The 13,565-nt window shown below is 57.7% G+C and overlaps 5 protein-coding genes across 7 annotated transcripts, besides 14 other annotated features; 3 read left to right on the top strand and 2 right to left on the bottom strand.

Annotated features, from left to right (window-relative positions):
* Nucleotides 1-19: 19 nt before the first annotated feature.
* Nucleotides 20-55: a tandem repeat.
* Nucleotides 29-2,273, top strand: EKO05_0002697 (mitochondrial inner membrane protein required for protein import; the record flags this gene model as incomplete). The annotated part of the gene is made up of 2 exons (XM_038937946.2): nt 29-1,540; nt 1,590-2,273. The coding sequence occupies 2 exons, from the start codon at nt 29-31 to the stop codon at nt 2,271-2,273; spliced, it is 2,196 nt and encodes a 731-aa protein (XP_038801287.2).
* Nucleotides 269-278: a tandem repeat.
* Nucleotides 279-307: a tandem repeat.
* Nucleotides 1,164-1,198: a tandem repeat.
* Nucleotides 2,274-2,504: 231 nt separating the features above from the next.
* Nucleotides 2,505-2,615: a tandem repeat.
* Nucleotides 2,616-2,734: 119 nt separating this feature from the next.
* On the top strand, nt 2,735-4,289 carry EKO05_0002696 (Pyruvate kinase; the record flags this gene model as incomplete). Its single annotated transcript, XM_059635971.1, has 2 exons — nt 2,735-3,113; nt 3,172-4,289. The coding sequence occupies 2 exons, from the start codon at nt 2,735-2,737 to the stop codon at nt 4,287-4,289; spliced, it is 1,497 nt and encodes a 498-aa protein (XP_059491954.1).
* Nucleotides 4,290-4,362: 73 nt separating this feature from the next.
* Nucleotides 4,363-4,410: a tandem repeat.
* An 85-nt stretch (nt 4,411-4,495) lies between these two features.
* Nucleotides 4,496-4,543: a tandem repeat.
* A 165-nt stretch (nt 4,544-4,708) lies between these two features.
* Nucleotides 4,709-4,740: a tandem repeat.
* A 63-nt stretch (nt 4,741-4,803) lies between these two features.
* Nucleotides 4,804-4,833: a tandem repeat.
* A 176-nt stretch (nt 4,834-5,009) lies between these two features.
* Nucleotides 5,010-5,070: a tandem repeat.
* A 72-nt stretch (nt 5,071-5,142) lies between these two features.
* Nucleotides 5,143-5,173: a tandem repeat.
* Nucleotides 5,174-5,273: 100 nt separating this feature from the next.
* Nucleotides 5,274-6,122, bottom strand: EKO05_0002695 (uncharacterized protein; the record flags this gene model as incomplete). Its single annotated transcript, XM_038945117.1, has 1 exon — nt 5,274-6,122. One exon carries the CDS (start codon nt 6,120-6,122, stop codon nt 5,274-5,276), a length of 849 nt encoding a protein of 282 aa, XP_038801286.1.
* Nucleotides 5,667-5,704: a tandem repeat.
* Nucleotides 5,912-6,006: a tandem repeat.
* Nucleotides 6,123-6,676: 554 nt separating the features above from the next.
* Nucleotides 6,677-6,724: a tandem repeat.
* A 770-nt stretch (nt 6,725-7,494) lies between these two features.
* EKO05_0002694 (uncharacterized protein) lies at nt 7,495-9,219 on the bottom strand (the record flags this gene model as incomplete). Its single annotated transcript, XM_038938030.2, has 4 exons — nt 7,495-7,639; nt 7,689-8,471; nt 8,522-8,596; nt 8,651-9,219. 4 exons carry the CDS (start codon nt 9,217-9,219, stop codon nt 7,495-7,497), a joined length of 1,572 nt encoding a protein of 523 aa, XP_038801285.2.
* A 2,126-nt stretch (nt 9,220-11,345) lies between these two features.
* On the top strand, nt 11,346-13,499 carry EKO05_0002693 (uncharacterized protein; the record flags this gene model as incomplete). Of its 3 annotated transcripts, XM_059635968.1 has the most annotated exons (4): nt 11,346-11,461; nt 11,580-12,497; nt 12,570-12,680; nt 12,731-13,499. In XM_059635968.1, the coding sequence occupies 4 exons, from the start codon at nt 11,346-11,348 to the stop codon at nt 13,497-13,499; spliced, it is 1,914 nt and encodes a 637-aa protein (XP_059491951.1). The 3 variants fall into 3 exon arrangements, with proteins under 3 accessions (XP_059491951.1, XP_059491952.1, XP_059491953.1); XM_059635969.1 differs by having other exon boundaries at nt 11,580-12,680; XM_059635970.1 differs by having other exon boundaries at nt 11,580-13,499.
* Between the last annotated feature and the right edge of the window lie 66 nt (nt 13,500-13,565).

The raw sequence follows: 13,565 nt of genomic DNA, 5'->3' as shown, positions 1-13,565 counted from the left end.
GCCTCGCGCGCAGGCTGGCCAGCAGCAGATGCACAGCAGCAGGCATAGCAGCGGCTGGGCGAGGGCAGTCCGGAGCATTGGCCGCGCAGTCAGTGACATGCCCAAGACGGTCTCTGTGCAGCGACATGGACGCTCTCCATCGGCGACGCGTGTGGAGACGGAGACGGGGACATGGAAGCCACCTTGCGTTTATCGTCGACGTGCCAGGATCACCGCGGCCATGACGAGGGCGAGCTTGGCGCGGTCACTTTGTCTTTTTTCGGAATCACGCCGCCGCGCATCACCACCACCGCCCACCACCACCACCGCGCTCATCGAGCCCATCGCGCAGCATTGCCCCATCGTCTCGTGCCTCGCTGTAGGGTCGACGAGCTCCTCCAGCGTCGTCTGTAGCTGCACCCCCCCTGAACCGCCCACGTCCCCCCCCGCCATGCTCCCCCGAGCAGCGTTCCGTGCGCTGCGCACCCGCCCTGGCCTGGCAGCGCCGCGCACAGCTGCCCTCCCCTCGACGGCGCAGTGGACGCGCGCCTACGCCAAGGTCGGCAAGCCCAGGACGAACCCCGTGCTCGCCGACGAGCAGGACAAGACGCGGCCGAGCCCCGTCATCAACGCGGCCCAGCAGCCCGAGTTCACAGAGACGGCGAGCGCCCCCGCGGCCAACACGGCGCCCACCACGTCCACGCCGACCACACGGCCGCGGCCCGCGAGCGCCAACGCGACGGTGAACCAGGCAGCCGAGCAGGCCCACGGCACCGCGGAGGAGCTCGCCGGCCCCAAGTCGCCCGCCGCGAACACGGAGCCCACCACCGAGTCGCCCGATGCGCCGCCGCAAGAGCCGCAAGAGCCGCAGAAGCCGCTGCCTGACCTGCGCTTCGGCATCCCGTCGACGTTTGCCGCCGAGCACGAGGCCGAGGGCAACGCAAAGCGCGACCCCAACGACCCCAACGCCAGCGACGGCCCGGAGCCTGCCTTCGGCGGTGCGGGCGGCCGCGAGCTGCCCAAGTCGGCGTACGAGACGAGCACCGACCGGCGGCGGAACCGCGTGGCCAACTGGGGCTACCTCGCCTCGCTGCTGTTTGGCACCGTCGGCGCCGCATACATGGGCCGCCCGTGGGAGACAGACGAGGAGGCAAAGGCGCACCCGGACATCGCCAACGGCTGGACGCCCGCCCTCATGTACGCCCGCGCCGCCGCCCGCGTCAACGGCCAAAAGGCCTACTACACCGAGCCCACCTTCCAGAAGCTGCTGCCGGACAAGGACAAGATCCCCGGCGGCGCCCCCGAGCTGACCCTCGTCCTGTCGCTCGAGGACCTGCTGCTGCACTCGGAGTGGAGCACCAAGCACGGCTACCGCCTGGCCAAGCGCCCGGGCCTCGACTACTTCCTGCGCTACCTCAGCTCCCAGTACGAGCTCGTCATCTTCACCTCGGTCAAGTCCATGGACGCCGACCCCATCATCCGCAAGCTCGACCCCTTCCGCCTGGTCATGTGGCCGCTGTTCCGCGAGGCCACGCGCTTTGAGAACGGCGAGTACATCAAGGTAACTCCAGTCGCCCAGCATCTCATCTAATCCCACGCTAACCCTCCAGGACCTCTCCTACCTCAACCGCGACCCCTCCAAGGTCATCATCATCGACACGGACAAGTCGCACGTCCAGCTGCAGCCCGAGAACGCCATCATCCTGCCCAAGTGGAAGGGCGAGCCCGGCGACAAGGGCCTCGTCGCCATGATCCCCTTCCTCGAGTACCTCGCCATGATGTCGCAGACGGGCCAGCCCCTCGACGTGCGCCAGGTCCTCAAGTCGATGGAGGGCAAGGACATACCCACCGAGTACGCCCGCCGCGAAGCCAAGCTGCGCGAGGCCTTCCAGCGCGACCTCGCCGAGCAGAAGAAGAAGAGCAGGGGCAGCGCCGGCGGCATGTTCATGAAGTCGCTCGGCCTCGACGCCGCAAAGTCGCCGGGCATGCAGCTGGGCGACCAGAACATCAGCCAGGGCATGAGCGAGGGCAAGATGATGATCGACATGTACCGCGACTTCAACATCCAGAACTACCAGCACCTCGACAAGCAGATCCGCGAGAACGGCGACCAGTGGCTGAAGGAGATGGCCGACGAGGAGAAGAAGATGCAGGAGGCCGCCATGAAGGACATGAAGGCCGGTGCCTTTAGCTGGCTGGGTGCCGCCCCGCAGAGCGCCACCGTCCCCTCGGCCGCATCCGCACCAGAGGCCGTCACCGCCCACGCCGGTGTGCCACCCACCGAGACCAAGTAAGCAGAGATGGGGCACAATATTTGCCTCGCTGTTCGATTGCCCGGCGTGCCAGCTACAGAGATCAAGTCAGCAGGTACAAGGGCACAGTATTCGCTTCGTTGTTTGATTACCCATTGGCGCATGACAGGCGTGGGCTGCACGATACCGTCGCACGTAAAGAATTGTACACTATGTGAAGTATGTAAAATAGCACAGCACGAGCCTCGACGTCTGAATCAAGTTGAAGTTCAATCAAGTCAAGTCAAGTCTGAGTTGAAGTCAAGTCAAGTCAGGTCAAGTCAGGTCAAGTCAGGTCAAGTCAGGTCAAGTCAGGTCAAGTCAGGTCAAGTCAGGTCAAGTCAGATCCAAGCTCCCAGCCTCGGCTCGGAGATAGTCACTGTCTCCGGCCCCACACTGGTCTGCAACATCTCCACGTCCCGTCCTCCCTCTTCCCGCGCAGCCTCGCTCAGCCGCCTCAGCGCATGTTCCAATTCCACTCCGTCCCGCTGCTCACCCACCTCCGCCACCCTTCCTACCGCGCCATGACCTCCGCTGCTGCCGCCGCCGAATCCACCGAAGAAGCACAGACCCTGACCTCGTTCCCCCCACCCGCCGAGACCACCCCCTTCCGCTTCCTCGACCTCCCGCTCGAACTGCGCGAGCACGTGTACAGCCTCTACTTCAAGCCGGCCGACCGTCTGCGCAAGTCGCCGGCGCTGGAGGGGCAGGGCTTCTGCGGTGGCGTTTATGATTTCGACGTCGGCGTGTTTGGCGTGTGCAGGCAGGTGGGGAGAGAGGCGCGGAGGGTGTGGAGGAGGGAGGTCAGGACGGTCAAGGTGGGCACGCCGTGGCCTGGGGCTGGTACGCTTTAATTCCGGCAACTCAGCATCCTCGTAGACACAGCTCACGACCCGACTAGTAAACCACATCTCCTCCGAAGGCCTGGTCCCGATTGTATGCACCGACCGCCGCGCCGACTTCTTCAGCGACCACCACGCCCTCGTCCAGATCACCGCACCCTTCCACCAGGCTGTCCCAGAGCACATTGTGGTCCTGCTCATTGACGATCTGCACCTCTTTGCGCAAACATGGTACTACTCGGCGCTCTCCTATCCCATGCTGAACGACCGCCTGTCCACCGCGTTTGAACTGCGGGACCCGGATATGGATGATGTCGACGAGGGCGACGAGAAAGACGTGCCCCTCGCGCTGCAGCGCCAAATCCTCCTGCCGTTTGGTCAAGTCAAAGGACTGTATTCCATGGGCATCGAAGGCTTCGACAAGACGGTCGCGCGCGAACTCCGCGCCGCCATGGCCATCCCACCCCCGACCCTACAGCAGAGCTGCGAATCAGCCACGCAGCACCTCCACGCGGGGGACGCCGCCCTCGCAAAGGGCGCAGCCGGCGCCGACGAAGCGCTCGAAGCCTACAGGCAGGCCTTCCACGCCATCCACATCCTAATCAAAGGCCGCACACGCCGCGTCCTCGCCGACACCTTCTTCCACGCGCTTCTAACCGCGGGGCCATACGCAGGCCAAACAGGCATGACGGTGCGGGTAGTCCTGCGCCTCAAACTCGTCGCGCGCACCATCTCGGCCCACCTCGCCAAGCGCGCGTGGGCCGACGCCGCCTTCTGGGGGATGCGCAGCGTGCGCATCATGAGCGAAGCCATGGACACGGAGTTTGAAGACTTCCTCGCGGACCTCGTCGGCGGCGACGATGTCGCCCTCGTCTACATCCGCGCCGGCATCGCGCTGCACATGATGAAGTCCGACCCCGACGCGTGGCGCTCGGACCTCGTCGAGTACAAAGGCGAGGATGGCGCGCATGTCAGCACCCTGTTTCGGGCGAGCTTGAAGCATCTGAAGCACGGCAGGGAGCGGGTCAGGCGCGAGCTGGCGACTTACAACCTCCCTCGTCCGTTGGTCTTGATCTTTGACGATGCGCAACCTCCGCACAGCGACGCTGGCAGCGAGACGGTCAACGTCGATCCCAGCGAACACGTCGGTCTCGGCGGCGGGGCTGGCTGGTTTTGACCGTACCAAGTCGACCGATAGGTACTCCCCTCTAGATATAACAAGTCAGTAGAAGGTTTTCAACATCAATTCCCTCTTCCCTTCTATTTTCATCTCACTCCTCCCCTCATCTCATCTCCTCCCTCCTCTATTACTGTATCAAGCCGACTGATAGGTACTCCCCTCTAGATATAACAAGTGAGTAGAAGGTTTTCAACATCAATTCCCTCTTCCCTTCTATTTTCATCTCACTCCTCCCTTCATCTCATCTCCTCCCTCCTCTATCACTGTACCAAGCTAACTGATAGGTACCTATCTAGATATAACAAGTAAGTAGAAGGTTTTCAACATCAATTCCCTCTTCCCTTCCATTTTCATCTCACCTCCTCCCCTTCATCTCACCTCCTCCCTCTATCCTCTACTCCAAAACAGCGCGTTGAATTATTATTATTATTGTTGTCATAATCATTATACACGTCCACACGTCCACACAGCACCTCACCTCACCTGCCTAGTCCCTAGTAATTTATAATTTCCACCCCACAGACACAACACCACACGACACTGTTTCATCGCCGTGCAGGCAGGATATCAGTAGACAAGCCCATCCATCTCATCGTGCAGATCCCAGCGTACAGCAGCTAGTAGCGTAATAGAAGCAAAGGATGTAGGCGCTAGCTGGAGAATATTTTGTTCGTCTTGGGAGGGGGGGCGTGATGTTGTGGTAGGCGCGGAGGCTTAGTGGGGGGGAGGGTGTGATGTGGGCTGGTGTGGGCTGGTGTGGGGGAATGGAGGGTGGGTGGATGAGTAAGATTGTATTACAAAGACGAGATGAGTCTGTGATGCATCTCTACGGGGAGAAGGAGAAGATGACGAAGATGAAGATGGAGATGAAGATGAAGATGGAGGGGGAAAGATGCGCGTTCGCTGAACGTGGAGAGGGAGGAAGGGAGGTCCACGACCGAGAAAGTGCAGAGGGAGAAGAGGGGAAGAAAAATAAAAAGGTCAAAACGCCTCCCCCTCAAGTTCAATCCCCAACGCCCCCCTACAGGCCCCCCTCACGGTCTGCTTAGCCTCCGCCTCCACCATGCGGCCCGTCTGCTCGCTTCCGTTCCACTTGACGCCGACGACCTTACCGGCCCCCTCGCCCTTGAGATCCATGACAACAAAAAGCTCCGCGACCTTGAGCCCAGTCCAAGCGCGGTGGAAGTGAACCTTCAGCTTCCCGTTGACGTCCGGGCCCTCTGAGAAGACGAACCAGCGGTCCGCGAGATGCAAGGGGGAGAAGCCCGTGTACAGCGCGTGCACCTGCGAGGGCGGCAGGAAGAGGTCCCACGTCCCGATGCGTGTGTTGTGCGGGAAGGGCGAGGTCGCGTGTGCGGTGCGTGGGACACGCGAGCTGCTCGAGCTGCTGCTGCTGCTGCTGTCTGTGCTGCGTCGGCTTGAGTGCTGGGACCGCGCTGGTGAGGTGGGGTGCTGCTGGGAGAAGTGCTGCGAGATGGGGAGGTCCGGGAACGAGGCTGAGTCGACGCGGATGTGGGTGATGAATCTCTTTGGCTGGGTGTTGAGGGGTGGCAGGGAGGGCGCTGACTCGGGCACGCGCTCGAGTCGGTGTTCGTTTGAGCGGCGCTGTAGCTTGCGCGGTGATTGTGGCGGTGATTGTGGCAGTGGCTGTGGTTGTGGTTGTGGTTGTGGTTGTGGCTGTGGTCGTGGTTGTGGCTGTGGTCGTGGTTCGTGGACTCGGTCAATGATGGGGCTCGAGATGTCAAGGGGCCTTTCTTTTCTTGTGAAGCGTCGGAAAATCGACTCCTTCCTGAACAGCGGCGGTGGCTGCGAGTTTTCAAGGGCCAGCATGGTGATGGTGGGACCTGGCTCTGGACAACGGTATTTTGGGTCAGGTACAGGCGAACGTCAGCGAATGTCGGTAGCGAAATGTCAGCCCTAGAAAGTGCAGACGAAGTAGAGGAAGCAAATCTGACAGCGGATGGGACCATGCCGTATTTCAGTACATCAGCATGCGGGACCAATGTCTGGATCCAGGCCGCCCCCACCAGGGTACACGCAGGCTGAGCTTGAACATCACCGCCTCGCGTTAGTGTAGCTTGTCAGGCCGTGGTCTTGGTCTGCAGCGCTCGGCCAAAGGGCAGGGCCAGGAAGCGCCGCAAACACCAGAACGGCACAGCAGCACAAAGCCCGCGCTTGACAAAGACGCTCGACAAAGGCGTTCGGTTGTGTAGTGTGCAACCAGCTGCTGGGCATGATGAAATGCGCAAGCCACAGAGTCCCGGAGTGGATGCATTTGGCTAACGTCACCATCGAGCGTCGTCTATGGGATTTTTGCGGGTACCGCGACGGCAGCCAGCACGGACTCACTCATCGCACGGTCCCAACACTTTCTCTGGTAAGATCTGGTAGCCTGGCAGCTTGGTAGCCTGGCAGCTTGGTAGCCTGGTAGCTTGTCTACCGCTACACAAAAAGACTACCGCCACGCATGGAGCGGACAGCGGATGCAAGACACCGTGGACCCTCGCTCTGCCCCTTCACGCGCCGTGTCTTCAGCTCACATCCATCGCAGCCCTCATCGCACACCTCAGCTGCAGACCTGGGCTCGAGGTGGACTCTGCACCGGCCCCGCGCTGCCGACCATCCCAGGAGCCTTGCGTGGTGTTGTGCGCCGATCAGCAAGCAGTACCTACTCGTTGTCCGCAAACGACGACTCTGGATTGGCCGGGCTGGGCAAGCTGCAACAAAGACATCGTTGTCGCGTTTCAGCCACCAAAGTCGGAGTGGGCCATCGCCCAGCTTCGTTGTCCAGAAGCGTCACTAGCGTGCTTTGCCCTTCTCTGCAGATCTTGTGCCTCTGGCGTCCTGGGATCAGTGGCTTCATGCCGACGCTGGTCAGCATCTGAATTCTCCGCGATTTTGCGCCCGGTTGAGCCGCTGTTGTCACCGAGGCCAATCACGAAAAGGAAAGCTCATGATGGTGCATGTGTGAGCTGTCGCATTTGCCGGTAGATTCTCCGGGAAAGATCGATCGAACACAGCACCCGTGTCCTGCATTAGCTGTGCACAGGCGCTGCCCTGCGTCCACTCGCAAAGCTTGAAAGGGGGAAGCTGAAAACTGTAATCTGGAGTTCAGAACCGCATGCATACCGATGAAAGAACACTATCTGATGCTTATCGTTCGCTGTGGACTGAGCTAAGCAGGGTGCCAAACCAAGCAACGCTACTCTTGGTACGTGATGGTCTTTGTTCTCAAGAACTCCTCAATGCCCCAGTTGCCGTTGAAGCGACCGAACCCACTCGCCTTCGCTCCGCCGTGTGGAAGTGCCCATTCATCGTGGACAGTCATCGAGTTGATATGCACAGCACTGTAATCAGTCAGCCAGGCAGTCTCACACTCTCTCGTAAGCAACGTACCCAGTCTCGATCTGCTTCGCAATGCGGAGACCGCGGCCAAGATTCTCCGTGAAGACGGCTCCAGACAGACCGTACTCAGTATCATTGGCGATCTCGATGGCCTCCTCTTCGGTAGTGTATTCAATGAGCGATACCGAAGGGCCGAAAGACTCTGTATAATAGAGATCCATCTCCTTCTTGACACCTTCCACAATGACAGGACGCATCCTCGTGCCGGAAGGCTCCTTGGTCTCTGGATGTACCTCCTCCTTCTCATGGTCGCCGTGAACGACCTTGGCGCCCTTGCTCACAGCATCGGATATCAACTTCTTGTTCTTGTCGACGGCTGCAGGCACCACGGTTACAGGTGCCGGCTTGTCCCCACCGAATATGCCCTCTACGGCGCCCTTGAATGCCTCGAGGAACTGTGGCTTGATGCTCTTATGCACAAGTACCCTTTCTGAGCTCATGCAGATTTGGCCAGAATGCAAGAAGGCGCCAAGAGCGCACTGTGTAGCAGCCTTCTTCAAGTCTGCGTCCTCGCACACAATAGCACTTGCCTTGCCACCAAGCTCCATCAACACCGGCTTGAGGTTCTTGCCGGCTTGAGAAGAGATGATACGGCCCACAGCTGTGGAGCCCGTAAAGTTGATCTTCTTCACTGCAGGGTCTTCAATTAGGGCCGAGGTGACCTTGGCAGCATCCTCGGTTCGATGGAAGAGCACGTTGATGACGCCTGCTGGAAGCCCAGCTTCCGTCAGGATGTTGCCAATAGCCCACCATATACGAGGGCAGAATTCAGAACTGCCAGAGTCAGTGATGAGTAACGCCGCGTAGAGGCGAATTGGACGTACCCCTTGAGAACTACGGTGTTCCCTCCAGCCAGGGGAAACAGAATCGAACGCATGCCCAGCACATAGGGAGCGTTCCTACCACACTCATCAGCACGGTGACAACCAATGACTTCCAAACCATCCACTTACCACGGCGCAATAGCAAGAACAACCCCCAGTGGCTCTTTGACAACCAACGCGGCTGTTCCGTCCGCTTCGCAAATTGGGATGTGACCCATGATTGTGATCATTCTTCCCGCGACATCCCGCAGCATATCAGCACACTTTGGAACGTTGAAACCAGTGCTGAAGGCCTCCGCAGCACCCGTCTCGACCTGCATGTAGCGTGCAAGCTCGTCTTTGCGCGAGTCAATCATGTCGGCAGCCTTCATGAAGATGTCGCGCTTTGCAGCAGGCTTCATCTTGGCCCAAGCTGGGAAGGCAGCTTGTGCTGCTGAGGTGGCATTCTTAGCGTCCTCTAGGGAAGCAGATGAAGCCTGCCATATCTCCTTGTGAGACGAAGGCGAGGTGATTGGGAATGTTGTCTTGGTCACAACCTCCTTTCCGTTGATGAGGAGGGGCACGACGTAGGATGTGTCTGTCGTCATTGTTGCTAGGAGCGAAGTTGCTTCACACGCGGTATGCAGGAGGGGAATGCAAAAGATGCAGGACAGGGGCCTCAAAAGAAGTCGCAAGGTCGCAAGGTCGCAAGGTCGCATAATTAGCCGAGTGGATGCAGTACCATCCCCCCCCCCACCCGCCGCCGCCGCCGCATGGCAAACAAGCCAATTCGGCAGATGTGGGCGGCCTGTGGCGAATGTGGAGCCCAAGTGGGGAAGAGCCAGGAAAGCTAGTGGTCCCAGGGCAAGGCACATCACGGGATGTGGGGGAGCCACCAACACAACCAAACACAACCATCGACACCAACCTCTCTCGTGCAATGTGAGAGCATGAAGAGATGGTTGGAGCAACACAGGTAGCTACTTTATATATCTACCCAAATCACTTTTCCACTCAGCTTCTGATGGAAGAACACTCTTTTCCCCGCTTGGGTCTGCAAGTGGTTCCGCATACTCTCCGCTTTGCGTAGGTAGCCACCGTTCTAGACTTTTCGGGGAGTTTGTCTACCTTCGCCCGCTTCTGTACGAAGTGCGAGATCCATCCCAGCATCTTCGTCCGTTCGCAAGAATTACCATTCTAGCAGCGATTTGAGCAAGATAGTCTCTTGCTTTTGTTTCTTGGACTTTGAGGCGACAATGGCCTTGGTGTAGTGGGAGTAGGCAATGTTGAAGAGCCACCTGCTGGCTGTGGGCCAAGTACTTGCGCTTCATTCGGCTACAGTAACGGTGGCTAGGCTTTCCGCTTAAGCCCTGCCGAGCTCTGATTATTAATGGCGGGGTCAACGGCAGGTAGTTGAGTTGGCTCGACGGTGCATTTATGGTTTCATTACAATCAGGCGTTCCAGCAGTACGGTGACGCTGGGTTTTGACCTATAACATCACTGCCAGAGCAATAGTTAAATAAAGCCATCCCGCGATAGGCTCATGCTTCATTTTCAGTTTTGGTCATCCTCACTTCTCTGCAGAATGCAGCTCATGCCAAGGTAAGCTCGGCTCGTTGCGCTACTCAATCCAAACAGGCTACGAGGACCGCTTGTCACACATCCAGGAGATCGGTGGGTGCACGTGGAGTACAAACCTACTGCCCAGGTACTGTGACAAACACTGGAGTACTTTGCGTTCTTCCTCCCTCGTGCACGCTCGCTGAACTCCAATTATGAACGCTGAAGTTCTTTTGCGTTCTGGCGTACTAGTGCATGCTCGTGGAAGAAGTACTGTCTTTGTTAAGGAGTTGGAGACATCCGTTTAGGCGTACAAGGATCTCGTCGCCCAACTCCAACTTCAAAGCCACAAAGCAACTTGTCAGGATCTAACAACTGCAGTCGAGATAGCGGTTTTGGCAGGTTGCTAGTAGCGTTTGTACACTGCTGCCGCCCGCTCACTCAGAGCAAAGCTTTGGCCAGGGCGAACCATGTGACTGATTCCCAGTTCTGCCTCCTTCCGTCATCGTTCACTTCTAGCCATATAACCCAACTCTCGCCAGATGCTTCTTCCAATACGATCTTCCCTGCTCGTCGCTCATAGTGCTCAACTCTGCTTGCGTTCAAGATTCGTGTCCTCAGACAGGCTGTTGACAGTGGGATCCAGCCAATCAGAGCCGTGTATTGACCCGGAATCTTTTCCGGCAGAGATGCAACTGCTTCGTAGAGATAACCGTGTCTGCAACTATTCCACGCACTATAATCGGTCACAGAATGCGCTACATGTTTCAGCTATAGGCCACCTCCTGTGAAGTTACAGTGTTGAGTGCTGTGTCACGAGACGGTGGTCGTATCACGTGACAAAGTGCGTGCCTCTGTGAAAATGCATGAGTCACGTGTTGGAAAAAAGTGAGAATGCTTACGCCAAGTCCAAGTCGTAGAACGGGATGGTTACAGTGGGCAAGTACAAGTCTCTGGTTCGTCGAGGGCGGCATCGCACTTGCCAACAGTTAGCCACCTACGGAGCGTCTTCCGGCCAACTCGCGTTTACGCTCGTAAATCAACACGGCAACTTCTAGTGAGTTCCTATTTCATACAACTCCTTTCGCAGCTACTATGCTCTTTGCTAGACTCGTCAGTGAAAGAAGCTGCAGAGTAGCACAAACTGGGATACAAACGAATGGGCGCTGCCGTCGAGCGCGGGTTGCAGTGCCGTGCGCGTCACCGCCTCACTTTCACGCACCTACAACCAGCTTCTCTAGCACCATACTCCGAAGCTAACGACTCGCTCAGTCTCTGGATGTGATGGATTATCATCTCGGCGGTGTCTCTGATGGCCAAAATACTTCATCGAAGCGGCTTCCTGTTAATCCTCGCCGGCACAAGGTCGCTCCAGACCAACGAAAGCGGGTAGTCAGGGCGTAAGTGGTGCCTAGACCAAGCTGCCGTTCAGGACTTGGGGAGGGTTCAGATACGGCTTGCCTATCAAAGCATGGTTCGTATGTTCGAGGCTGAGTTGGCGCTGACGGTGGGATTCAGATGTAATGCGTGTAACAACCGCCGGGTCAAATGTTCCGGCGGGCAGCCCTGCCAAAGATGTATCCAAACTTCCCGAGACTGTGAGTACACAGCGTCTGATACAGATCGAACTTCTTTGAAGGACGAAATGAAACGATTGCAAGCCCGTTGCTCTGTCCTCGAAGAGGGTCTTGCGACTATTGCGCCCCATCAGGCACCAGACTTACTCAGTCAACTTGATCGTGGCGAGCCACCAGATTGGGCAAGTGTCGTCCCATATCCGGTGTGGACTCTGAACGTTGACGAAGACGACGAGACTGGAGGGCGATTGCTGAACGACCCCTTTGGCACCGTGAGATATCTGGGCGGGTCATCCGGAGCTACCTTCCTCGATCAGCTGAAGCAAGTCATGGTCGCCCTCTTGGTTCCTCTTACACCTACTCTTGACTCCGAAGATGGCTCTGCCTTTGTCGCGTCTGTTGGGCACTACCAAACGTTTGACTCGCGTCCATTGCCGAACCCGGATGTAGATCCTACTTGGCTGCCGTCCAGGTCGGATATGGCCCTGATGCTCCAAGATCTCCGGCAACACATACAAGATGGCAATGGTGCTTTCGCCTCGGGTGGTATATATTGGTGGGGTGACCTCATCAGTATACCAACATCTCCCGCGGGCTCTACCTCAATGGCTGCGTTGACAACAACTGAGTCGCATCGGCATCTGGCATTCCATCATGTTTGCTTCGCGCTCTCAGTCTCGATTGTACACACTTCGGTGCGTCGCGCTGACAACCAATCCGGAGAGGCGTACTTCAAGCGTGCTCGATTGTTGCTGGGTAACCCCCTCGATAATGTTCGCTTTTCTTTTAGCGACGTCCCTGCTCTGGCTTTGATGGGCTTTTATCTCATCGAAGTCAACCGGAGGGATGCGGCATATATGTATGTTGGCTTAGCGGTCCACATAGCCATCATGCATGGGTCATTCAGGCACACCGCTGATGAAGCCAGCAGGCGAACTTTGTGGACGCTGTACATCATGGACAGATGGATCAGCATGCTGATGGGCAGACCTCCAGTCATACCGGATGATGCGATCCGACTTCCGCTTCCAGTTGATGCTCCGTAAGTTGAGATCATACGATGGCCAAACGAACATGTACTAAACGTGGTAGTTCAATGCCCCCATCTGCAGGTCTCTGTGCACACGTTGAGCTCGCGAGGATTTCCGGGTACATTGTCTGCGAGACATGTGGTATCGCTCCACGCATTCCGAGGGCCGCAGGTTCCGCGGCAAGCATCGATAGGGCACTGCGGATGCTTCGCGACTGGTATGCCCAGCTTCCAGTCGTGCTCCAGATAGCTGCCGAGCAGCCACTACTTGATCCAGCTTGTTGCACACTGCACATGCATTACAACCAGCTGGTCATACTAGCGACTCGTCCTATGCTTTTCGCTGCCATCAAGAAAGTGGTTGCGCTTCAAGCTTCTAATGGACTGGGCTCTTCGGAAGAACATCTGCATGGATCCCACACCCGCTCGTGCATAGAGGCGGCCCACCGCAATCTGCACCTGGCTCGACTTCTAGGGTCGACGAACAGACACTGGTTTCAGTCCGGCCTGCACTTCCTGTTCAATGCTGCTGTCGTACTTCTGCTAAGTCGCATTAGCTCCGCTTGTGAGGAAGATGTTGACTCAGACCGAGCAACCGAAGGCCGACTTGCTTCAGAAATCAGCTTTGCCATTCAGGTTTTTGAGCAGGAGGCGAAGGTTGGAACAAACTATCCACGGGACTGTTGGAGGGTGCTGCGAGATCTGAAGGCTTTAACCGATCGCTATGTGTTCGGGCAACACACACCAATTTCGCAGCATGTCGCTGTTCGAAACCTGACACACCCACACCCCAGCCAGCCAAAGAGCCCAACGCCAACCCTGAAACAATGATTCGGGCGCAAATGGATGGCTTGCGACTACATGACACACGGTTCACGGAGTTCGGTTAACGCTGGC

Source organism: Ascochyta rabiei, chromosome 4 (genome assembly GCF_004011695.2).
Source record: "Ascochyta rabiei chromosome 4, complete sequence".
Classification (NCBI taxonomy): Eukaryota; Fungi; Ascomycota; class Dothideomycetes; order Pleosporales; family Didymellaceae; genus Ascochyta; species Ascochyta rabiei.
Note: the sequence above shows the minus strand (reverse complement) of the source record. Positions and strands in the feature narration are given on the sequence as shown.